Source organism: Podarcis bocagei, assembly GCF_964188305.1.
Source record: "Podarcis bocagei genome assembly, chromosome: 11".
Classification (NCBI taxonomy): Eukaryota; Metazoa; Chordata; class Lepidosauria; order Squamata; family Lacertidae; genus Podarcis; species Podarcis bocagei.
In genome coordinates, this window is record NC_138136.1 from 63,123,473 (window position 1) to 63,147,371 (window position 23,899).

At 48.9% G+C, this 23,899-nt stretch overlaps 1 protein-coding gene and 1 long non-coding RNA gene across 2 annotated transcripts in view; one reads left to right on the top strand and one right to left on the bottom strand.

The window, feature by feature from the left end:
* The window catches only part of LOC308597395, a 228,871-nt gene that overhangs the window by 143,189 nt on the left and 61,783 nt on the right, over positions 1-23,899 (bottom strand). The gene's annotated exons all lie outside the window — the stretch shown is intronic.
* DNAI1 (dynein axonemal intermediate chain 1) overlaps positions 1-23,899 on the top strand; it is a 158,045-nt gene that overhangs the window by 76,232 nt on the left and 57,914 nt on the right. The window contains exons 14-18 of the mRNA XM_081212844.1: positions 5,898-5,987; positions 10,466-10,553; positions 12,687-12,766; positions 18,985-19,133; positions 20,768-20,867. Coding sequence (XP_081068970.1) covers positions 5,898-5,987; positions 10,466-10,553; positions 12,687-12,766; positions 18,985-19,133; positions 20,768-20,867 — 507 coding nt within the window. The remainder of the gene's footprint in view (positions 1-5,897; positions 5,988-10,465; positions 10,554-12,686; positions 12,767-18,984; positions 19,134-20,767; positions 20,868-23,899) is intronic.

Here is a 23,899-nt window from a genome sequence, read left to right on the forward strand (position 1 = left end):
AGCGGCTTAGAAAAAGGGGGGGAAAGAAAAAAAAACCCCGCAGGAACTCGCAAGACATTGTCGTCTTGCGAAGCAAGCCCATAGGAGATTCGTTTTGCAAAGCACCTTCAAAACGGAAAACTCTTTCGTCTAGCGAGTTTTCCGTCTTGCGAGGCATTCGTCTTGCGGGGCACCACTGTAGCTGGAAACCACTGGAGGGGGGAGGGCTCTGTTGCTTGGATCCCCCTTGCGGGATTCCCTGCTTGTGGGGTGCCTGGTTGGGCCGTGTGAGAACAGGATGCTGAACTAAATGGGCTGTTGGCCTGATCCAGCAGAGCTCTTCTTGCATTCTTACGATAATCTCTATTGTCATTGTCCCATACAGAACAACGAAATTGAAAAATCTACATAAGACATTCAAAACCAACAAGCCTGTTATCCCAGCTATCCCAGCCTGGTTAGCCCCTAAAAACTCTGATACCCCATAATTGAATACAACATACTCCCATAGAGACTACCTTACACTGCATTTAAAACCAAAATTGTATTTCGCTAGAAACTGTTTCTCAGACGGCTAGTCCTAGTCTTTATAACCCTGGACCTTCTTCCAGAAGGCAGAAGCTGAAAGAGATCATTTCCGGGGTGCGCACTGTCCTGCGCTATCTCTGCAGCTTTCTTATGGCACCTGGCAGCCTAGATTTGATCCAAGGTGGGAAGAGTGCACCCAATTACTCATCTGCCTCTGGCTCTTCTGATCCTTGTTTACCTGCTGGTCACCAAACTGATCACATCTTACGAAGTACATTTTGCTGGCTGCTTTGAGCTCAGAGCAGTTTTTTTCTTCCTAACTGGAAGAAGAATGTTAAAGAGTATTTCAGGGAAATAAAATAGCTTAAAACTGCCAGGTGAAATGGAGTTGAGTTATTTGGCCTGTCGTTCTTGTCTTCTTGGGGAATATCTCATCGCCTTCTGGGGCTTATATTCAGGGCTGCAGCTCCCCCTCCTGAGAGTGGCTGCCCTGGCCTCCTCATTGTGGCTGATATATCTGCGGCAGGGGGATGCTTGTCCCTTTCCCTCATTCATTCATTCATTCATACATACATAACCGTCTTCTAACCACCTTTCTGCTACAGAGACCTCTGGGAGCATGCAGTCAATAAAAGATAACACTGAACACTAGAACAATAAGAACAGCAACGAAACTCAAAAAACAAAAGGCAATGGGACATATTCTGTCAGGAAACTGACATCAGAGCAAAAGGAGAAGGAGAGGCTCCCCGATTCTGCAGGAGAAGGTACTAGCACCAGGGGGAGACGCAGCTTGGTAGAGGGGGAAGGAAATCAGCGTAACACCAAGGATCCAGGAGGGCAAATGGGAGAAGAGGGGGAAGAGCTCCGGGATTCTTCCCTGGACATCAGTGAGGAGAGCACTGGTCCTTCACTACCCACGCCCTCCCTGCGCAGAAGACTCCCGCTCAGTGAGAGGCGGAGACGACTGGGGGTCAAACAGCTTTTATGCTGGAAGAGGTTTAAGAAACGCCCACAGACAGATTCTGCTAGCGACTGAGGCAGCCCCGCTGAGATGGGCTGTGCAGTCAGGACGGTTTAACCCAGGCAGTTAAGCTCCCCAACGGGGACAGTTTACGCACGAGTAACTCAGTGGCGTAGCGTGGGGGGTGCCAGGGGTGCCAGCCGCACCGGGCGCAACATTTTGGGGGGCGCGTTTGGCCGGCCCCCCTCAAGGAAGCGGGAACCTCTCCAAGGCACAGCGTGCCGTCGGTAGAGGAAAAAAGCCGAGCAGCAGCAGCAGCAAAGTCGGGAGGAGGAGGAGGTGGAGCGAGCCTGCTAATTCCTTGCAAAGTCGGGAGGAGGAGGAGGTGGAGCGAGCCTGCTAAGAATTCCTCGCAGCTGGCCATCCAACCTCCAGCGAAGGAGGGCCCCGCTCCACCTTCCGAGGGAGCCTGCTAGGACCCCCGGCTCCCTGCAGGTGGCTCACAACCCCCGCTAGCCCGGCCGGGGCTCGGGGAGGATGGGAGCCGCCTGCTGGGCTGGCACAGCTGCGTGTGAAGGCGCGGAGGGAGGCGCTCCCAGGGCTGCCGGCGGCCTTTCCCCGCACGCGAAGGAGCAAGGGCGGCGGCGGCGGCGAGGCTGCGCAACAGCCGCTGCGTGAGAACGAGCCCTTGCCCAGCCCGGGGGACGATCCGGAGGCCCTCTCCGAGCGCGTCGCGTGTAGCCAGCCTGCCAGCCTGCCTGCCAGGGTGGAGCAAAGCGGCGGAGTGGGGAGAGGTTGCCCTTCTTCGCACGCACCCCCCCCCGTCACGCCTTAAATCCACCCTCCCACAAACTAGGAGCGAGCAGCTGAGAGGGAACAGCTGAGAGCCACGAGCAGCTTTTTCTGAAAATGCCCTTTTAAAAAAAAAATCCTAAAATTTATAAACCGCTTGACAGCTACAAAAGCGGTTTGCCAAGAGAATAAAACTGCCAGGAAACAGTGGTGTAGCGTGGGGGGTGCAGGGGGGGCCGGGGGTTAGGGTTAGGGGGCGCAAATCCACGGGTTAGGGGGCGCAAATTACTTGCCTTGCCCCGGGTGCTGACAAGCCACGCTACGCCACTGGAGTAACTCCAATCCACTACATATTCTAAATCCATTTTGGAAGCACAGGTCCCACTGCATGCTAGCAAAGCAGGCTAATGGGACTTCCTCTCTGAACCCTGAACTCCTGCAGGTGATGGCCGAGGACAGATCCTGCCCTACCTTTCCCTGCCCTGGAGCCAGGTAAGGTGTCACCTCATGCAGCAAAGCGACTCTTCCCACACTCATGACTCACTGATAACAGGCTCACGTTGGTGTAATTAGATGTATCATCTTTTTGTTTGCTGGTTACAAACGTCTCCGTTATTTTATTTATTCAAAATATTTATACATTGTCCTCCATCCAAATCGATTCTGGAGCTGTGTGCAACAGGCATCAATAGAGATTGTTCACATACAATACGCTAAAAACAACTTGAATCCAAACAACAAAACGGAGAAGGAGGGGAACCAATGAAACAAATCACTGTAATAGGACCATTTAAAAGGCCGGGGGAAATAAGAAAAAATATATTTAACTGATGTTGAAAAGTTTGTAAATGCGGGTGCTAGTCAGAGCGCTTTACTGAGGGCATTCCAAAGTCAGGTACCAACACCTCTGAGATGCAATTCCATCCAGCAGTATGATGATGATGATGATGATGATGATGATGATGATGATGATAATTTATTATTTCTACCCCGCCCGGCTTCCCCAGTCACTCTGGGCGGCTTCCAACCAAATATTAAAATACAATAATACACCAAACATTAAAAACATATGAAACTTTGTCTAGGTAGATCCCAAGGACCCCCTCCCTTTCCAAATCCACCCCATCCCAAAGTTTGGACCTGCATCACAAAATGTGCCAGAGCCACCAAGAAGCTTGTTCCCAGCTTCTTTTTCAAAAACGAACTCTCCTTCCTCTTCCAAAGCTCGCTTTTCCTACCCTTGCTTGCCTTCTCTCAAGTGTAACCATACTGTGACTGTTTCATTCACGGCAACAGATTAGACTTCAATGGATTCCTTTTGACTAATAAATAGGACTTGGGGCTGTGAATAAGGCTTGATGGAATGATACCGATAAATAGCTTTGGTTTATATTAAAAAGAAAACCCGAGATCTCTCCAGTGTTATTTTTTTTTATTATTAAAAAAGCTATCAGGGCTTCCTTTTAAATGCAAATGTTTGAGTTCTGCCACTTATCAGAAGATAAAGAGGGTGATAATACCAAGTCTTTGTAGCGAAATGGCATAGCATGATGGGATTGAGTGCCCATGTGCATTTCAATGGGAAGTAGAAGCCCCCGCATATCATAGCTCCTCTAAATGGGCCAATATTGTGCAGCATTGCATGCCAATGCATGCCACTCCCTGAAAAGAGGATTTACGTACTGGCCTCCCCCCCCCCCCCCCCGTCCTTGAGCGGGGAAAGATGGTTGCTCACTGGCCACATGGCAATCCCTAGCTCTCCCTATCCAGATTCATCTAGTCCAACGCTTGCAATGCAGGGATCTGTCCGGGGACAGATTTTGTCCAGGGACAGATTTGTGAATCCGGGTACCGTCCCCGGGAAACGGGGACATCTGGTAATCATAGGCTATGCCCATAATGAGCGTCTGTCGCTTACTCCTAATGTAGCTGTTCATCCAGGCTGATGGTGGATTGGAGCACATTCGCCACAACAGCCTTGTGAAGCAGGTTTGGCTGAGAGTGAGCCACAGGCTCAAGGTCACCCAGCGAGTTTCATGACCAAGTGCATACCCTCTCGCATTTCTCTGATGAAAAGAGGGACAGGCTATTCCATACCCGCCAACATTTTTCCGATGAAAATAGGGACGCCCTAAGTAAAAGCATTTTGAATTCTGGTGCTGGAGGAGACTCTGGAGAGTCCCATGGACTGCAAGAAGATCAAACCGATCCATTGTGAAGGAAACCAGCCCTGAGTGCTCACTGGAAGGACAGATCCTGAAGCTGAGGCTCCAATACTTTGGCCACCTCATGAGAAGAGAAGACTCCCTGGAAAAGACCCTGATGTTGGGAAAGATGGAGGGCACAAGGAGAAGGGGACGACAGAGGACGAGATGGTGGGACATTGTTCTCGAAGCTCCCAGCATGAGTTTGACCAAACTGCAGGAGGCAGTGGAAGACAGGAGTGCCTGGCGTGTTCTGGTCCAGGGGGTCACAAAGAGTCGGACACGACTAAACAACAACAACAAAAGTTGTGGCCTATTTCACCCAAGATATACTCTTTGTCCTGTCTGGTTATTTTGTTGCATTGGGGTCATGGGTCCTTGGCATGGAACCACTGCTTTAAGAGCAGAATCAGTGCAGAGAGGAGCCTGGTGCTCAGAAATCCGCCATTCAGCCTGCGGTTTTATTTCGGGGGGGGGGGGGAGCTGATATGGTATGAATAGATTGCCACACAAGAAATATGCACTAGGCTCTCGGCTGATGGGGCTCATTTACATTAGGCGATGCTAACAGGGATCTATATCTACGGAACGGCTTCGACAGAGACAAATGCCACCTTCACGCAGCGCAGAATGTTATTGGGAAATGGCTGGTCCGGCTGATAGATGCATCGGGAGCTCCAGGCAGACAGTTTGCAAGCCGGGCCATCTTTTATTCTGCTGCCTGATTGAATTTCCACATCTGGAAATTGGATCAATTATGAGGCATTTGATTCAAGCTGAGATTTGTCTTACAGACCTCCAAGTGTTTATCCTCCTCTAACTGCCCTCTTCTGAACTGTCAAAATCCGAAAGGCAAATCTCTCTGGTTTTCTACATGGGTGGCTAAAATACAGAGTGGATTTCCGTTCTCCTTGCAGAAGCAGCCAAAGAGTTATGCAAAATGAGGCGGTAACTTCTTGTCTGCCCCACTTTAGACGTAAGGTGGGAGAAAATGAGCATTTTGGAGGACTTGCTGCCAGGTAAATGAGTATATGGTTGCAACCTTAGACTATTGCCTCGATCTAATGTATAAAGTTTGCTTAAACGTAGAAAACATAATCCATTTTCCTGCAAGGAAGTTTGCAAACCGGTGTTAGAAACCCAAGCTCTGTGGCAGCTCTTGGTGGCATGATCCACCAAGTTTTTCCCCTGCACAAATGCCTTCTAAATGGAGTGTTGGACTCGCCCTGCACCCAACCGGCCTAGCAGAATAAGTCTGTCTAAGCAGAAAGGCAAACCAAGGTGAAATGTTAGGGCTTCTCTGGGGGGTGGCGGCAGTTGGACTGTGGATTAACTGGATGAATGGAGAGAGAACAGAGTTTAGCATCTTTCGGTAAATTCCAAATAAAACCTTTCATTTGCTGGGAAATCTTTGTGTTTCTCTTTCCCAGGTCAAGTGGCAGAAAGATGACATGGACAACAACTTGAACTTCTTCTCCGTCTCTTCCGATGGGCGCATTGTGTCCTGGACTCTGGTTAAGGTAAGCTTGGTGTCAGCCTATCATTCCTGCCCCTGTTTAATATCCTGCTATGTGTGGTGTTGGGGGATGCTGCTGTTATGAAAGAAGGGACTTTGTCTTTCCCGCATTAGGCCTCACTATTCCTAATTGCACATGCCTATTTAAAAACAACAACAAGAGGAGTTGACAAAATTGAGAACATTAAGGCACTGAACCAGTCCCTGCCCCCTTTCAGGATTTATCCAGTAGCTGTGGTGAGATCCTGGCCTGTTGGATTATGCACTGCTAAGAGCTCTTTAATTCTTCCACTCTCAGCTGCTGCTGCTGAATAGCCATGTGTAGCTCAAGCTCCACTGGGCTTCCATATTCTTGGCTGGGCCACGAGTATTATTATTGTCCTTCCTTCCTTCCTTCCTTCCTTCCTTCCTTCCTTCCTTCCTTCCTTCCTTCCTTCCATCCATCCATCCATCCTTCCCTGCCTTTAACCATCGGGTCCCGGGATGGTTACAACAGTATTGTATTCAGTTATACAAAGAAATTAAAAGAGTTACAATTAGAAAAGCAAGTCAATCCATTCCAGCCAGTACAGACCAGTATAAACACAAAATATTGTAGCTGAAAAGGCCAGGTTTGTGTGCAAAGAGGTTCATCTTCAGCATGTCAAGGAAAAAGACAACCACCTGAGTTTTAGAAGACATCTGAAGGCAGCTTTCTTTAGGGAAGTTTTTAATGCTTGATGTTTTATCGTGTTTTTACTACTCTGCTGGGAGCTGCCCAGAGTGGCTGGGGAAACCCTGCCAGATGGGCGGGGTATAAAGATAGATTTGTTTGTTTGTTTGTTGTGATGAAAGCTATACAGTGAAGATGTCAGATGCACCTCTGTGGGTAGGAAGTTTCACAGTTTTGGGGCTGCCACAGAGACCCCCCTCGCCTGGTCTCCCATTCCCAACAATTCTGAGGACGGCAGACCTAACAAGATTGCCTATCACCCTGCTGAGCTTAATACCTGAGAGGTTCTGTAGGACAATAAGTGGTCTTTCAGATATTTGGGGCCTAAGTGGTTCTGGGCTTCAAACTCTGCTGCGAGGCCCTTGAAATAGGCCTGGAAGCAAACTGGCATCCAGTTCCTTGCTCGTTCATTGAACCTTGAGTCTACTCCCTTGTGACCCTTAGTAGGAGCAGCTGGTGACCCCAGATCTGGCTGTGGGCACAACCCCCATTCCAGATCTGCTTCCAAAATGCTTCTCTGCAGGACTGTTCAGGTGGTTGATGTGGCTGCCCCCAAACCTTAGGGAGTCAGTTGCACTGTTAGCTGTGCTCATCAGAACAAAAGAGGAGTCCAGTATTCTGTTCTCATGGTGGCCAAGCAGTTGCCCCAAAGAGGAGAAGCAGGACCCAACCACAAGTACACTCTCCCCTCCAGTGGCTTCCAACAACTGGTATTCAGAGTCACTACTACCTCCAATTGCTCTCTTTGCAAAAGGCCACATGTTGTTGTTGTTTAGTCGTGTCCGCCTCTTCGTGACCCCCTGGACCAGAGCACGCCAGGCACTCCTGTCTTCCACTGCCTCCCGCAGTTTGGTCAAACTCATGCTAGTAGCTTTGAGAACACTGTCCCACCATCTCGCCCTCTGTCGTCCCCTTCTCCTTGCGCCCTCCATCTTTCCCAACATCAGGGTCTTTTCCAGGGAGTCTTCTCTTCTCATGAGGTGGCCAAAGTCTTGGAGTCTCAGCTTCAGGATCTGTCCTTCCAGTGACCACTCAGGGCTGATTTCCTTCAGAATGGAGAGGTTGGATCTCCTTGCAGTCCATGGGACTCTCAAGAGTCTCCTCCAGCACCAGAATTCAAAAGCATCTATTCTTTGGCGATCAGCCTTCTTTATGGTCCAGCTCTCACTTCCATACATCACTACTGGGAAAACCATAGCTTAAACTATACGGACCTTTGTTGGCAAGGTGATGTCTCCTTTTTAAGATGCTGTCTAGGTTTGTCATTGCTTTTCTCCCAAGAAGCAGGCGTCTTTTACCACCTTAATAAATCTGGGTGGCAAACCTTTCACTTGACTCTCCTGCCGCACTCCTTGACTAACACTGTGGTCTCTGGTTTCAGTGAAAAGCCTCATCTTCTTTCCACGTCTCCATTGTGCAAAGGCATTCAGGTTTTTGAAACAGATTCCAAAAATAGAGATGCAGGCGCTTTTTTTTTTGGCTTTATTCCTGAGGTGAGACATCTCAGCTCTTTGGCAGTGCTTTGTTGAGAGTTTCTCGTGGGGTACAGACCAAGGATGTTAAGCTACTTTCCCCCATTCACTCCATTATTATTATTATTATTATTATTTTAAGAAAGGGAGAACTTTCAAAGCACAATAGTCTAAAGCAGCGATTCAGGAGCTGAAAGGGCTGTGCAGGCATTGATTTTTCCAATTGCAGCACACCTCTCTAGGAAGAAGTGAAATCTAGCCCTTAAACGTCGGTGTCTGTTTTGTGTATTACTTCTATTAACAGCGAAACCTTTGCTGGCTAAAAAGGGCTGTGACTTCCAAATTGTGGCTGGTACCCTAACTAAGGTGGACACCCAGCAAGGCTGAATGTGGGAAGACACATAAAAGCAGGGGTCAGCAAACTTTTTCAGGATGGGGCTGGTTCACTGTCCCCCAGACCTTGTGGGGGACCGGACTATATATATATATATTGGGGGGGAGAAACGAATTCCTATGCCCCACAAATAACCCAGAGGTGCATTTTAAATAAAAGCAAACATTCTACTCATTTAAAAACATGCTGATTCCCAGACCGTCCATGGGCCAGATTGAGAAGGCGATTGGGCCTTTAGTTTGCCTTGTTGTTTAGTCGTTTAGTCGTGTCCGCCTCTTCGTGACCCCCTGGACCAGAGCACGCCAGGCCCTCCTGTCTTCCACTGCCTCCCGCAGTTTGGTCAAACTCATGCTGGTAGCTTCGAGAACACTGTCCAACCATCTCATTGGCCACTGTGAGAATGGGATTCTGGGCTGAATGGGCCATTGCCCTTATCTAGAATGATCTTCTTATACAGTGGCACCTCAGGTTACATACGCTTCAGGTCAGTGGCGTAGCGTGGGGGGTGCAGGGGGGGCCAGCTGCACCGGGCACAACATCTGGGGGGGGGCGCACTTGCACTCTCAGCTCTCTGCCCCTACCTGGCTCACTCACTCTCTCTCACTGCAGTGCTGGCTGTGCGAATCTGATCCGAGCCGCTGGGTCGCTGCCCACTGTGGAGGGGGTGGGTGCCAGGCGTGCGGTGCGGAGAGAGAGCGAGGGACTACCTGGGGGAGGGACAGTGCAGCGGCCGCCCAGCGCAGCGCTGAGCGCGGGAGAGAACCACACCAGACCAGACCAGGCAGCAGCAAGAAGAAGCTGGCAGTGGCGGCAGGTTAGGGGTTAGGGGGCGCAAATTACTTGCCTTGCCCCGGGTGCTGACAACCCACGCTACGCCACTGCTTCAGGTTACAGACTCTGCTAACCCAGAAATAGTACCTCGGGTTAAGAACTTTGCTTCAGGATGAGAACAGAAATCGTGCTCCAGCGGCACGGTGGCAGCAGGAGGCCCCATTAGCTTAAGTGGTGCTTCAGGTTAAGAACGGACCTTCAGAACCAATTAAGTACTTAACCTGAGGTACCACTGTATTCTAGGTTTCACTGGTGGAAGTGTCCTTTGAGCAGAGTTTTGCTAGCTGGGTGCTCCTGCCTTCAGAAGGTTCCTGGCAGCATTCTCGCCCATCTCTCCTTCCCCCTGGGGCCCCTGGACTCTGAAAATACCTTCTCCAGAGGATTGGGGCCCCTGGAGCAGAACGAGGAGGTGGTACAGGGAGCTGCACAAAGAAGAGAACACCAGCAAAAAACAACAACTAACCTGCTGCCCCACCCCTGTCCTCCAGGGGAATCCTCTGCCGTATCCCAGTTCCCCTCATGAATGGAAGGATTTCTTCTATTTGTGGAGAGCTAGTTGGAATCCAAGCCTCTGTCAGCTGAGATTTTTGCATTGCAGCGGGTTGGACTAGATGACCCCTGGAGGTCCCTCCCAACTCTCCAGTTCTATGATTCTGCGACCCTGTGTTCCTGAAGGCAAATGGAAAGAGCTCTCATCTTTTCTTTTCTTTGTCTTGTCTGAGTGTCCCTGCTGGACACATCTGGAGCACCCACCCCCATCATGTTTCTGCGCCAGAGGAAAAGCTTTTCTGATGGGTGTGGAACTGCCCTCAGATTGATCTCAGAGAACAGCCCAGATGTGCTTATAATAGGATGCAAGGGCACATGCTAGACTCGCAAACTTCTCATTAAGACCCAGCTGCCGCAAACTGGCAGCCGCCGCCATGAAACATTCAGCAGTTTTGATTCCTCTCTCTCTCTGTGTTCTTTTCTTTCAAACCCCCTTGACAAAGTGTTCTGTTTCAAAGCGGCGCCTCATTGTTGTGACGCCAGTGCTGGCAATTGTTCTGATCTCTTTCTCCTTTCCCCAACAGAACGAGCTGGTTCATACAGACATCATCAAGCTTCTCGTGGAAGGGGCCACGGTGGAAGGGCCAGAGGGCCTGCAGCTGCAGACTTTTGGTACGGGCTGAAATCTCTCCTCCCTGCGCCCCCCCCCCAAGACCCCTTTAGATGCTGGCACCGAGGGCTGGAGTCCCGGGCAAACTTACTTGGGAGCCAGTGCCACAGAGCTCGGTGGGACTTGCTCCCAAGTAACCACACCCAGAAAACTACAGCGAAGTAATCCGAGTGGGGTGTCCTCAGGAGAGGGTCTGGAAACCGAGCCTTATGAGGAACGGTTGAGGGAGCCAAGTGTGCTTATCTGGGAGAAGATGAAGAGGGGATGTGATAGCCATCTTGTACCCTGGATAGCTCAGTTGGTTAGAGCAGGGCTGGGCAACCTAAGGCCCGGGGCCCGGATGCGGCCCAATCGCCTTCTCAATCTGGCCCGCGGACGGTCCAGGAATCAGTGTGTTTTTACATGAGTAGAATGTGTCCTTTTATTTAAAATGCCTCTCTGGGTTATTTGTGGGGCATAGGAATTCGTTCCTTTTTTCCCTTCAAAATACAGTGGACGCTTGGGTTGCGAACACGATCCGTATGGGATGCACGTTCGCAACCCACAGCGTTCGCAACCCACAGCAGCATGTCTGCGCATGCGCAGGCTGCAATTTGGTGCTTCTGTGCATGTGCAAAGTGCGATTTAGCGCTTCTGCGCATGCGTGACTGCCGAGACCCAGAAGTAACCCGTTCCGGTACTTCTGGGTTTTGGAGGTTTGTAAATGCAACCTGAAGTGTCTGTAACCCAAGGTATGACTGTTTGGTCCGCCCCACCACATGGTCTGAGGGACGGTGGACCAGCCCACAGCTGAAAAAGTTTGCTGACCCCTGGGTTAGAGCATGGTGCTGATAACGCCTAGGTTGCAGGTGGGATCCCTATATGGGACAGCGGCATATTCCTGTATTGCAGGGGGTTGGACTGGATGACCCTTGGGGTCCCTCCCAACTCCACAGTAATCCCATGAGAAGGCAAGGCCACCATTTGATCAGAAGGACTGTCGGCCTGCAGAGAAGAAGCTGCCCCACGTTGAGTTTCCGCCAGCAGTGGCTTCTGTTGATGCCTCTTGGGGCCGGTCAGAGAGACCAGCAGGACATGGAGTGGCCAGAATCCCCAACTGCAACTACAAGGGGCGACGCTGAGACTGAGGAAGCTAACTGGCAGGGTCCCCCATCCCCAGGGACCCATTGTATGAAAGAAAGCAGGTGGGGGCTGGACCAGGGCAGGCTGAGGTTGATGGGGCAGTGGCTCAGCTGCCCTCGGGAGCCAGTCTCCATGGGCTTCCACCGTTCGTGTGATTACAGGCAGCTTCCTTCCAATAAGCCCTCTTAAAGGGACCCCCCTGACCATTAGGTCCAGTCGTGGCCGACTCTGCGGTTGCGGCACTCATCTCGCTTTACTGGCCGAGGGAGCCGGCGTACAGCTTCCGGGTCATGTGGCCAGCATGACTAAGCCGCTTCTGGCGAACCAGAGCAGCACACGGAAACGCCGTTTACCTTCCCGCCAGAGCGGTACCTATTGATCTACTTGCACTTTGAAGTGCTTTCGAACTGCTAGGTTGGCAGGAGCAGGGACCGAGCAATGGGAGCTCACCCCAGTGCGGGGATTCGAACTGCCAACCTTCTGATCGGCAAGCCCTAGGCTCTGTGGTTTAACCCACAGTGCCACCCGCGTCCCTTACTCCTTAGCCCTTCCAAAAAGAAACCTGGTTCCACAGAGTTACGCTTCGCTCGCTTCCCTTTGGTCACTCAGACTTTCAGGATATTTCCGAGAGCAGTTTCCTCTGGAAGAAATAGATTATAGAAACGCAGCTGTTTCCCATGCAGAATGGGCGCACACCTCAGGATCCAACAGCTCTCTTCTGCTTTGGCAAAGCCTCTCTTTTCAGCACAGCTAGATAAAAATGGCCATGTTCTCTTCCTGGGCCGAAAACTGCAGCCCCTTTGTTTCATTTTTTTCGGAATTCCCATATAACTCCTGATCAGCCAAAGGGAGCTGTGGTTGTTCCCTGCCCCAGTTAAACGGCTGGTGAATCTGGAGCTATTGCTCTTGTTGAACAACAGGTTGAATAGCTAGATCCTCCCAGGGAAAATGGAGCCCTGACAGAGTTCCATGACAAACTTTTATTTCTGTTATTTCTCTCTCCTTCTAAACAGGCTGCGGGACTTCGTTTGACTTTCACAAGAAGATTGATTATTTGTTCATTGTGGGTACAGAAGAAGGCAAAATTTACAAAGTAAGGCCCTTCCCTCGGCAAGCTGTAGCTCTGCCTGTTTCTGCAGAATGATGTCTGGCATTTCCAGTCCCAAAATATGCTCTGAAAGACTTCTGTGTCTGCATGCGGCGATGCCTGCATGACGTTTGCCAGAATCCTCTCAAGATGGGATGTTTAAGTAAAGCAAGTGAACAGATTGCACTGACTGAGTTTGAGGAGGATTTCCCCCCCCCTCCAGGAGAACCAGACTGTGAGTGACATTTTGGGGCAGGAAGGACTGCCCCAGTGAAGGAAATGAAATTGGCCTTGCCAAACTCCCTGCCGTGCAAAAAATAATAATCCAGCTTTTTAAGACTGCGCAAGAATGAGGAGTGGCAAGCCCAGCCACCCTGCCTGTAGAGCTTGTTTGTTAAATGGTTATTGGAAGAGAATGCTGTTGCCTTTAACGCCTTCCGACAATCAGCCCAATAATGCTCTAATTTTTGGCTGCAGAACAATTATGGCAAATTTCAGAGAGTAGCTCTGTTAATAGCATTTCGGAAGCCAAGAAGTGATTATCTTAATTACAAACCCAGCCCTATCTGCTGCCCTTTTCTGCAGATAAATTGTTTCTGCATTAATGCAGACGTGCTGCCCTAAACGGCTGCCACGTACTCTGCGTGCATGCCCTATTTATGAATCTGCCTGGCAAAAAAACCCTCTCTTGACGGGAGCTGGGAGCTGGGATTTGAGAAGAAGAAACTAAGGGCATCAACTTTGTGGAAACTCCCCTTCTCCTTCTTAATCTATTAATTGCCTTCTATGCAATCATCCCAAGGTGATGGGCAGTAGAAACAGTGAAAAACAGTCGAAAACTCCCCAACCGGGAGGACGAAAACGAAACTAAAACAATATAAAATAGTCACTCACAGAAAGGACAAGTTTATCCAGCTGGGAACAAAAGTGTATCCCACTGTTTCCAGAAACCCAGTTTCCTGCCATAACTCCACAGGAATGCTGTTCCCTAAAAGAGGGACAGCCACACCGAAAGCCGTGCTCCAAGTTTCTGCAGAGCAGGCTTCCGAGATATTTGCAGGAGGGACATTACCTCTAGCCGCAAGGATCTTTGGGTGTATAAGGAATAATAATAATAATAATAATAATAATAATAATAATAATAATAATAATAATAATAATTTTTTTAATTTATACCCCGCCCTCCCCAGCCAGAGCCGAGCTCAGAGCGACTAACACCAGTAAAATTACAGTAAAAACATAATAGTAAAAAAACCAATTTAAAATACAGGTTAAAATGCAATTTAAAATGCAGCCTCATTTTAACAGTAGCCGATAAATCAAAACCATAAGGGGGGATGGAAACAGAAGTGTCAGACTGAGTCCAAAAAAAGGGCCAGTCAGAACAGCTCCGTCTTGCAGGCCCTGCGGAAAGATGTCAAGTCCCGCAGGGCCCTAGTCTCTTGTGACAGAGCGTTCCACCAAGTCGGGGCCAGTACTGAAAAGGCCCTGGCCCTGGTTGAGACCAATCTAACCAAGTAACCTGGTTCTGAGTTGTATAGGACTTTTGATGTTAATACATCCTGAACTTGGCCCAGCAGGAGATTGGCAGCCAGTGAAAGCGCGGCAAGCAGAGGGTCCATATGCTACTGGTTGTTTGCCACCACCGCTGCCCCATAAGCAATCTAGCTGTCTTGTTCTGCATCAGCTGTAGCCTCTAACCAACCCCAAGGGTAGCCCCACGTAGAGTGCATTGCAGTAATCAAGCTGTGAGGCTACCAATGCTGGGACATCTGCTTTGTGGTGGGTGACCCTTGCTCTGAAAAACGTGGTCAGAATTAAAGGGTTCAGGCACTCAGACCAGACCCAATTTCATGAAATCATGCACAGATTTTACTAAGATGAGAGAGAGAAACTCCTAATTTAAACTCACAGATTAAAATAGCCCAGAAGGTAAGAAAACAACAAACAGTAACTTATCCAGCTAATGAACATAAAGGCTTACATTTAAAGGCTAAGTAAAGGAGCAGGCTGCTGCCAAAAGCCCAAATAGACACTGACCTTGGCTGGCTGGCTGGGTGCTGAGAGCTCCCACCGGTCTAGGTTTTATGGGGACTTAAGACCATAGGTGTTCAACTCTTCCACCCAATTACCTTGTGACACCGGCCTTGAGGCCTTAACGGGAGACAGCTGAATAGTAATAGTAGTAGTAGTAGTAGTAGTAATAATAATAATAATAATTTATTATTTATACCCCTCGCATCTGGCTGGGTTTCCACATCCACTCTGGGCAGCTTCCAACAAAATATTAAAATACAATAGTCTGTTAAACATTAAAAGCTTCCCTAAACAGGGCTGCCTTCAGATGTCTTCTAAAAGTCTGGTAGTTGTTTTTCTCTTTGACATCTGGTGTGAGGGTGTTCCACAGGGAGGGTGCCACCACCGAGAAGGCCCTCTGCCTGGTTCCCTGTAACTTGGCTTCTTGCAATGAGGGAACCACCAGAAGGCCTCTCGGCGCTGGATCTCAGTGTCTGGGCAGAACGATGGGGGTCTTTTCCTTAGCGGTCTTTTCCTTAGCTGGAGCAGTTTTTTGCTCCTCCTTTTCTTCTAATTTCTCTCCTTATTGCTTTAGTCTTCCTTTTTCCCCCTTTGCAAGTTTGCTGTCTTTACCTCCCCCCTCCCAGGCACCCTCCTTTATCTCTAGCGTCCCTTATCTCTCTCCCCAATCGGCAAACGATCAGTGGCTTTGTTTCAACACCCCCTTCCCTCTTTCAAAAAAAAAAAGGCATGATCTGCTTTTTGCCCCTGGGCAATTTGGCTCCAGGGACCACACATTCGCTCCATAAGACGCACAGACATTTCCCCTTACTTTTTAGGAAGAAAAAAGTGTGTCTTATGGAGCAAAAAATATGGTAACTAACTGACCAATCACATCGGTTCTGCCCCCCCCTAAAAAAAGTCCTGCTCCTCCCAATAAAAATTCTGGCTATGCCCATGGAAGCAGGTGAAGTTCTGCCCTTAATGAGTTGTCCGTATAATTTTGCTTGGGTCATTCTCTGAGCCTGGACCTCATAGGTTTCTTGCCATATGTGGTTTGGGCTAAGGGGAGCCTTCCTGCCAAGATAGCCCCATCATCAACAGCCATCCGAATGCTAATATTTCCTGGCCCTCCAGCCCTGTAAAACCTCTTCTGCATAAGAGCCAAACATTCAGGCAAAGCAGTGTCTTCCTTCTTCTGTTAAATTGCCCGTGGCCTGATTGCCGGAAGGAAGGCGTTGGTGAGGAAACATGCTGATCTTTGGTTTCAGGAATCATTAGCAATGATGGAGGTGCAGGTGCGCTTTCAGCAATATAATTATGTGCAGGACCAGCAACTCAGCCTCTCGGAAAGATTCCTGCACCTTAAACATGTATAAAAATTTCAGGGATGCTGGAACGTCCAACTCACCCAAAGAGGCAACTCTGTCGCCTGAACCAATGCAATTTAACAGGGAAGATCAGGTTATCTGGAAGGCCCTGGGATACCCCACGAGTCAGAAATTAATAACTTTGCTTTCAGGCAGAACTGGTCAACTGGAGATAACAACAACAACAACAACAACAACAACAACAACAACAACAACAATTTTATTTATATCCCGCCCTCCGCAGCCGAAGCCGGGCTCAGAGCGGCTAACAACAGCAAAATAATACAGCATTCTAAAATCAATTCATTATAAAATCAGTTCAAATCAAATTAATGGCAACCATTGGGCTAGAGTTCTGTGAGGATTGCCAAAGATAGTGACCTTTGGAAAAGGTGCAAAAGAGATTTGCATTTGGTCTTGCCAAGTTTGAATGCTGGAATTTAATCTCGTTCAACTCTGACATAAGTTTTAAAGTCGCTGCCCGGCTGTGGCCAACTCACTCCATCTCAGCCTCTGTAAAATAGGTTTATTTTTTGATCTTGCAGGGTTTACTTGTTCGTGTGAGACTTAGAGGTGGGGTGGCCTATGGTACGAACTAGGAAGAACAATGCTCTCTGTTGAAATACAGTAATGCTCTCTGTGTGTTTTTAGCACATTTGTGCTAACTAGGGCCAGGGCCTCTTCAGTACTGGCCCCGACTTGGTGGAACGCTCTGTCCCAAGAGACTAGGGCCCTGCGGGACTTGACATCTTTCTGCAGGGCCTGCAAGACAGAGCTGTTCTGCCTGGCCTTTGGTTTGGACTCAGTCTGACCCTTATGTTTCCCTCCCTTATGGTCTTGATCTATGGGCTACTTTTAAAATGAGGCTGCATTTTAAATTGCATTTTAACCTGTATTTTAAATTGGTTTCCCCCCCCTTTCCCGTCCATTATGTTTTCATTGTGATTTGATTGGTGCTCTGGCCAGGGAGGGTGGGGTATAAATAAAATTTTTAATTATTATTATTTTTTATTATTATTGTTGTTGTTGTTGTTGTTATTATTAATTATTATTATTATTAAAATACAGCTGGAAGTAGTAAGAACATGAAGGCTGGTATTCAGAAGCTCTGCTGCCTGTGGGGGCAGAACATACCCATTACGGCTAGTAGCCACTGATAGCCCCCTCCTCCATGAACTGGTCTAGTATTTAGTAAATATACGTGCAATTGGTTTTCCTTATTCTAAAATCAAATCCAGAACAGTTTCCTTGTTAGTCTGCGCAAAGCAATGTATTGGCAAGAGTTGAAAGAAGCTGCATTTCAGGCGCGTTGGACTAGATGAGCCTCAGGGTCCCTTCCAGCCCTACTCTTCTATGATTCCAGGCTATCTCTTTCTGGAGAACTTGGCTAGTTCTAGTAGGTGGCTCCTAGCCATGATGGCTCTGGATCAAGACCAAATTAGCAGCCCCCAAGCTAGGCCATGAAATTCAGTATTCTGAGCAGGATCCTCACTGAGCTTGTTTCTGTTGCCTCAATGGATAGTGAAATATACTCGGAGTCGAGAGTGGATTTCATGCTCTTTATTCAGCTCATAGTGGTGAGGAGGAATGAATGAAAGTCCCCTCACAGTATCTGCTTTATATACATTATTTACACAATGGGCTCCATGTGATTGGCTAATTCCGGGATTCACCTGTAGGCCAATCAGGTTGCGGATTCCCTTCCACCTGGAGCTGGACTGGGTGGCTCCTGTGGACCAATCAGACTGCTGCATTCTGGATCCTATTGTTCTAGGACCAATCAGACTGCTGCATTCTGGATCCTATTGTTCTAGGACCAATCAGACTGCTGCATTCTGGATCCTATTGTTCTAGGACCAATCACACAGCTGCATTCTGGATCCTATTGTTCTAGGACCAATCAGACTGCTGCATTCTGGATCCTATTGTTCTAGGACCAATGAGACTGCTGCATTCTGGATCCTATTGTTCTAGGACCAATCAGACTGCTGCCTTTTGGATCCTATTCAACTCAGTACATAACAGATAGCCATCAATTGCATGACTGGCTAGAATGAACCATGACTTCTTGACACCCCCACCCCACCCCCGCTGCCCCAAGGGATCCCTCTGCATAGGACCCAAATTAGGGAAACTTCATAGGACCTGAATAGGACCAAAAGTGTTGTGCCCTTGGAATGATTTTGCAACATGCAGAAATATCTCTCGGGAATGGTACCTTTCAGTACTTCCAGACTTCAGGGGGCATTTTACAAGCTCTTTAATATAACAAATTCTGAAAATACCAATGATCAGAAGGCCTCTGGAAAATGCGGTCTGACAATTCTCCTGCCCAGTTACTCATGGCACAGCCATTAGCCTTTCCCCCAACATCTCCCTTGTCTGCATTTTCTAGTCCATGGTGGCCTTAGTTCAGTCGCTTGTGCAGCATCTAGCATGCTGTTTGTGCTACATGTCTGTTAAATGAGAAGCAGAAGTTGCAGTCACCCGAATCTGACGTCCAAATCTGAACTCCGGGTTCTTTGCATTACTATACATTAGCTTGCGGCAGCGTCTCCCGAGGAGCGAGTAGGAATTCTTCACGGGGCTGGAAATGGACGCTTAATAAACAGCCCGGCTCTAAAAATACTTTCATTAAGCCCAATTTCACTGGCCGGATTCAGGATTGCAGAGCAGAGTGAGGAAATTACTGTGATGATCAGGGCTCCGTGCTGTGTGCCGAAGAGAGACAAAGCAGGTATCAGGTGTTAAGTGAAAACTCGTCTCTGGGGGGGGGGGGGAGGAAATAATGCAGAGAGCCGAGCAGCAGAATGTCACCGACTCCTTGTATTTTTGCAGTGTTCAAAGTCCTACTCGACGCAATTCCTGGACATCTTTCATGCCCACCATATGGCCGTTGATGCCGTGAGCTGGAACCCATTCCACAGCAAGGTTTTCATTTCCTGCAGCTCAGACTGGACGGTGAAGATCTGGGACCACAACATAAAGTATGTCCAGCCACAGCCTGTGGATTGCCGTACCGTCATCCCCGTGCACTGGGGGATGGAGGGCAGTTGTGATTTATGCTGATAACCTTTGGAACTCCCTGCCTATTGATCTCAAACAGCCACCTTCACTGTACTCTTTCAGGCACCTGCTAAAAAACTATTTTTGTGTGTGTGTATGTTGACATGCCTGCTCAGAGAGTTGATGCAGGTTTTAATCTGTCTTTAGCCTGTGGTTATTTTTTCAGCGTCTTAAATTGTTGTTGTTAATACTTCTTGGGTCTTCCAATACTTTGCGATGAGTATTCTTGCTGCTGTTGTCGCATACATAAAAAAAGTTCGGTCCTTCTTTGACACCATTTGGCCGACAATGCCCAAGAGGAAGGCCTCTGGTTTCTTAAGGAAGGTATATTTGAATACCTTTTTTAGCTCATTACAGATCATTTCCCAGAAAGCCTTAACCTTTGGGCACGTCCACCAAAGATGAAAGAACGTTCCTTCAGTTTCTTTACATTTCCAACACTTGTTGTCTGCCAAATGGTATATTTTTGCAAGCTTGACTGGGGTCATGTACCACCTATATATCATTTTCATAATATTTTCTTTCAAGGCATTACATGCCGTGAACTTCACACCGGTGGTCCATAACCGTGGAACAGGTTACTTCTGGGTTTCAGCGCTTGCACATGCACAGAAGCACTAAATTGCGCTTTGCGCATGCGCCGAATCGCAACCCGCGCATGTGCAGACGCGGCGCTGCGGGTTGCGAACGTGCTTCCCGCATGGGTCACGTTCTCAGCCCGAGTGTCCACTCTGTGTGTGTGTGTGTGTGTGTGTGTGTGTGTGTAACCATGCAGTATATAAAGTTTATGAAATAAAGAAAGAAAAAAAATTATGCCCACATGCGCCGGAGTTCTCTGTGGCTGTTCTCCACGGCTATGGGATGGCCACAGCTTTCCTTCTGCAAAGGTGATGTGTCACTAGAGACAGCAAGGCTGGCACAAGAAGTAGCCTGAGCAGATGGGCAAGATGGGTTGGGAGGCCAGAGAAGCAGTCCCTAATCTAAAAGGTGCCCCCCAAAACCCCTTCTGGAGGATGGTGGCTGGAGCAAACAGCTGGATCACACTCAGTTGTGCACAGCAGGGGGGCTGCCTTGTCGGGACGCAGCTTTGAGGTCACACAGTGCAGCCACTTGGGGGAGCAAAATGCCCCTGCCAGACTCTGGCCAAAAGATGCCCTTCCTTGGCCCACATGTGGGTGCCAACCTTCATCCTTGCCCTGCAGTGGGTCACACCAGAGAGGACTTATTCACCTGCCCACTGGCTTCAACGGCCCTAAAAGGGGAGCAGAAAAAAGACCTTCTGGGCAGACTGGTTAAACTTTTCTGCCTCCAGGGAACTTTCCTTTGCTTTCTATGGAACTGAACAGAACCTGCCCTTTTTGGAATATTCATGTCCGCTTTCTCTGTGCCATCTGTAACCCTTTCTTTTAAACCAGTGGCCTGGCTCAAATTCCTCGCGCGGTTGCCTGCCTCTCTGCGTGGGCCTGTTCTTGGCTTGCTTCTGCCCAGAACGGATTCTGCCCAGCCCTGACTCAGAAGGTGGCATCTCCTGACATCCAGGGTCTTTTGTTTGCAGGACTCCCATGTTCATCTACGACCTCAATTCTGCTGTTGGAGATGTTGCTTGGGCTCCATATTCCTCCACCGTCTTTGCTGCGGTTACCACTGACGGGAAGGTAAGCTGATTGTCTGCCTGCCTGCCTGCCTATCTATCATCTCTTGCATGGATTGATGGGTCCTGCTGGTGTCTCAGGTGAGCTTGACCGTAGGCTCTGTTGGGGTAATGCCAGTTTGGTTTCTGACATGCATATAACCAACCATTGTCACATTCCGGTTCACAGGCAAGTCCCAGCAGGGGAGGTCAGGACCAGGGGCAAGATGGCAGAGTGGGAGCAGGAACGGGGGTCCAGAAGCCAGGAAGCCAGGAGTCCGAGGGTCAGAGAGCTGGGAGTAAAGAAGCCAAGGGTCCGAGGGTCAGGAAGCAAGGAGGCACGAAGGCAGGGGTCTGAGGATCAAGAAGCAACCCAGGATGCGTGTTGCTGTGGCAAAGAGTCGAAGGGAAATGCTGACCTTATATCCCTTCCTGGCTCTTGCCACCAGGTGCTGTGAGTTACCAATCAGCCTCACCTGTGAGGCCACGCCTTGCCTCTTCAGAACAAATTTAGGAAGGCCCCAGTCCTGCAAAGTCCTATTGGTCACAGGGCCTGGCTCCTGCACGCACTCCTGACAACCTTTCAGAAGTGATGCTGATGCATCTTAAGGAAAAGATGGATATTCTGTGCCTATCTGGACATCCCACAGGAACTAGACCAGCCTTATCATGGCAGGAAGCCATTGACCACCTGTTGATGGTGCCTCTGCCATCTTTGGTTTGTTAGCTGGCCATTCCCCCCTGGGTCTATACACAAAGTACCACTGGCAGATGTGGACACAGGGACCGCAGGTGGACAGGAAACAGGGGCAGCAAGTGGTGGGTGTTGATGCTGGTGCAATGCACAGAAAAACCAAGCGAGAGCAATGAATCATAAAACGGTACAATTGGAAGGGACCCAACGCCCTGCAATGAAGGATTCACAGCTAAAGCTTCCCTGACAGATGGCCATCCAAACTCTGTTTGGAAACCTCCAAGGAAGGAGAGGCCACCACCTTCCAAGGTCATCCGTAGGCCCAGTGTCGAACAGCCCTTACTGTTGGACATTTTGATTGGCAACCGTCTGCCTTGGGAGATAATGGACAAGTGCAACTTTGGAGCTGTTGGATGGTTGCAGTGCTTGCTGTGGGGAGACACATGTTTTGTTTCAGCTGGGGCAGGGGAGGGCATCCAGCTGTGTTGCTGCAGATACACCAGGGCATGTCTTCTCTCTTTGCTCCTCCCAGCGGCCATTCCTCCTCTGGTCACTGCTGTGGATGCACAACCTGACTGTCTCCTGGCACCGTGGTCATCTGCAAGGGATTGCCACACGGCAGGGTTGATGTTGCTAGTTCTTCCTAAAGTTTAGTCGGAACCTCCTTTCTTGCAATTTGAATCCATTGGTTCCAGTGGAGCGGCAGAAAGCAAGCTTGCTGACCTTTACTTAGTGGAGTATCGGGATGTGCGAGGCCTGCCTTTGAACATGAAGCAAAAGAATATTCAGCATAAAGCAGAAGAAGCGGTGAAGAAATGTCCTGCATTTTCTCTCGCTTCCTTGGATAAAATCCAGGGCCATGGAAGGGTGCTTTCTCCCATGCCCCCAACCTGGAAACATTTGTTTATCGGCTACATCCAAAGGCAGAGAAAAGAACAGCTTACTGCCCCTCTCTTTGGAGGTTTGAACAATCTGTATCCATGCAATGGTCATGCTCACCATTAAAAAAAATAATTGGCAGGGGGAGAAACACAGCTTTCCCTTAGGAGCAGCTGCAAGATCTCTCTATTTAGATGGAGATCAGATCTTTGGCAGAGTTATTCTTAAAGACGGTCCTTTCTCCATGGACCAGCGCGTTTGGGGAAAAGCTGTAGCAGTAGCTGAGCTCACTGGGGCAGAATAGACCTTTTTGGTGATGCTTAAACAAGTGCCCAAGATTCATTTTTAATAAAGTCTTTCCTACCCCACATCAGGGGAGCTGAGAATCGCTCATAACCTTTTTGTCCCTCCTGTTCAAATGGCTCAGCTCAATTACTGCGGATAATTCAATCCCGTCCCCTAATGAAGTGCTGCTGGCATCAATTCCGGAAAGGAATATGCTTTAATAGGGATACATGAAGCTACACGAGGCACTGCCAGGGGAGGGTGGACTTTGGTATTCAGGAGCAGCCACCTATTTTGCCGTGGCAGAAAACTGTTCTCCTCAATAAAAATTATTTTTTTTAAAAAAAGAAAACTGTTCTCCTCTCTGCCGCAACCATAACCTAAAATAAAAGGAAGTAAAGAAAGGGAGGTGAGCTCTTTGAGAACCACAGGTTGAATGAACAGTTGCCCTCTGTAGTGGTGCTGGCCAGAGTGAAGGCCCAGGGCTGCTTGGCTATTTCAGAGGGCTAAGGAGTGATTGATCAGTGTAGGTTTGTAATCTACACCCTTGTGCAAATTAATTGAAACAAACAATGTAGTTTATTGTACAAAACTCACATGTTGTTGTTTAGTCGTTTAGTCGTGTCCGACTCTTCGTGACCCCGTGGACCAGAGCACGCCAGGCACTCCTGTCTTCCACTGCCTCCCGCAGTTTGGTCAAACTCATGCTGGTAGCTTCGAGAACACTGTCCCACCATCTTGTCCTCCGTCGTCCCCTTCTCCTTGTGCCCTCCATCTTTCCCAACATCAGGGTCTTTTCCAGGGAGTCTTCTCTTCTCATGAGGTGGCCAAAGTATTGGAGCCTCAGCTTCAGGATCTGCCCTTCCAGTGAGCACTCAGGGCTGATTTCCTTCAGAATGGAGAGGTTTGATCTTCTTGCAGTCCATGGGACTCTCAAGAGTCTCCTCCAGCACCAGAATTCAAAAGCATCAATTCTTCGGTGATCAGCCTTCTTTATGGTCCAGCTCTCACTTCCATACATCACTACTGGGAAAACCATAGTTTTACGGACAAAACTCACACATACACGTACAAATCTCACATATATGTACGTTAGTAACAGATATGACCTCCGCTATTTTTAAGCAGCGTTTGAACACAGTTTGGCATGGAGTCTGCTAGTTTCAAACAGTCACTGTTGATTTTCGGATCCCTGTACC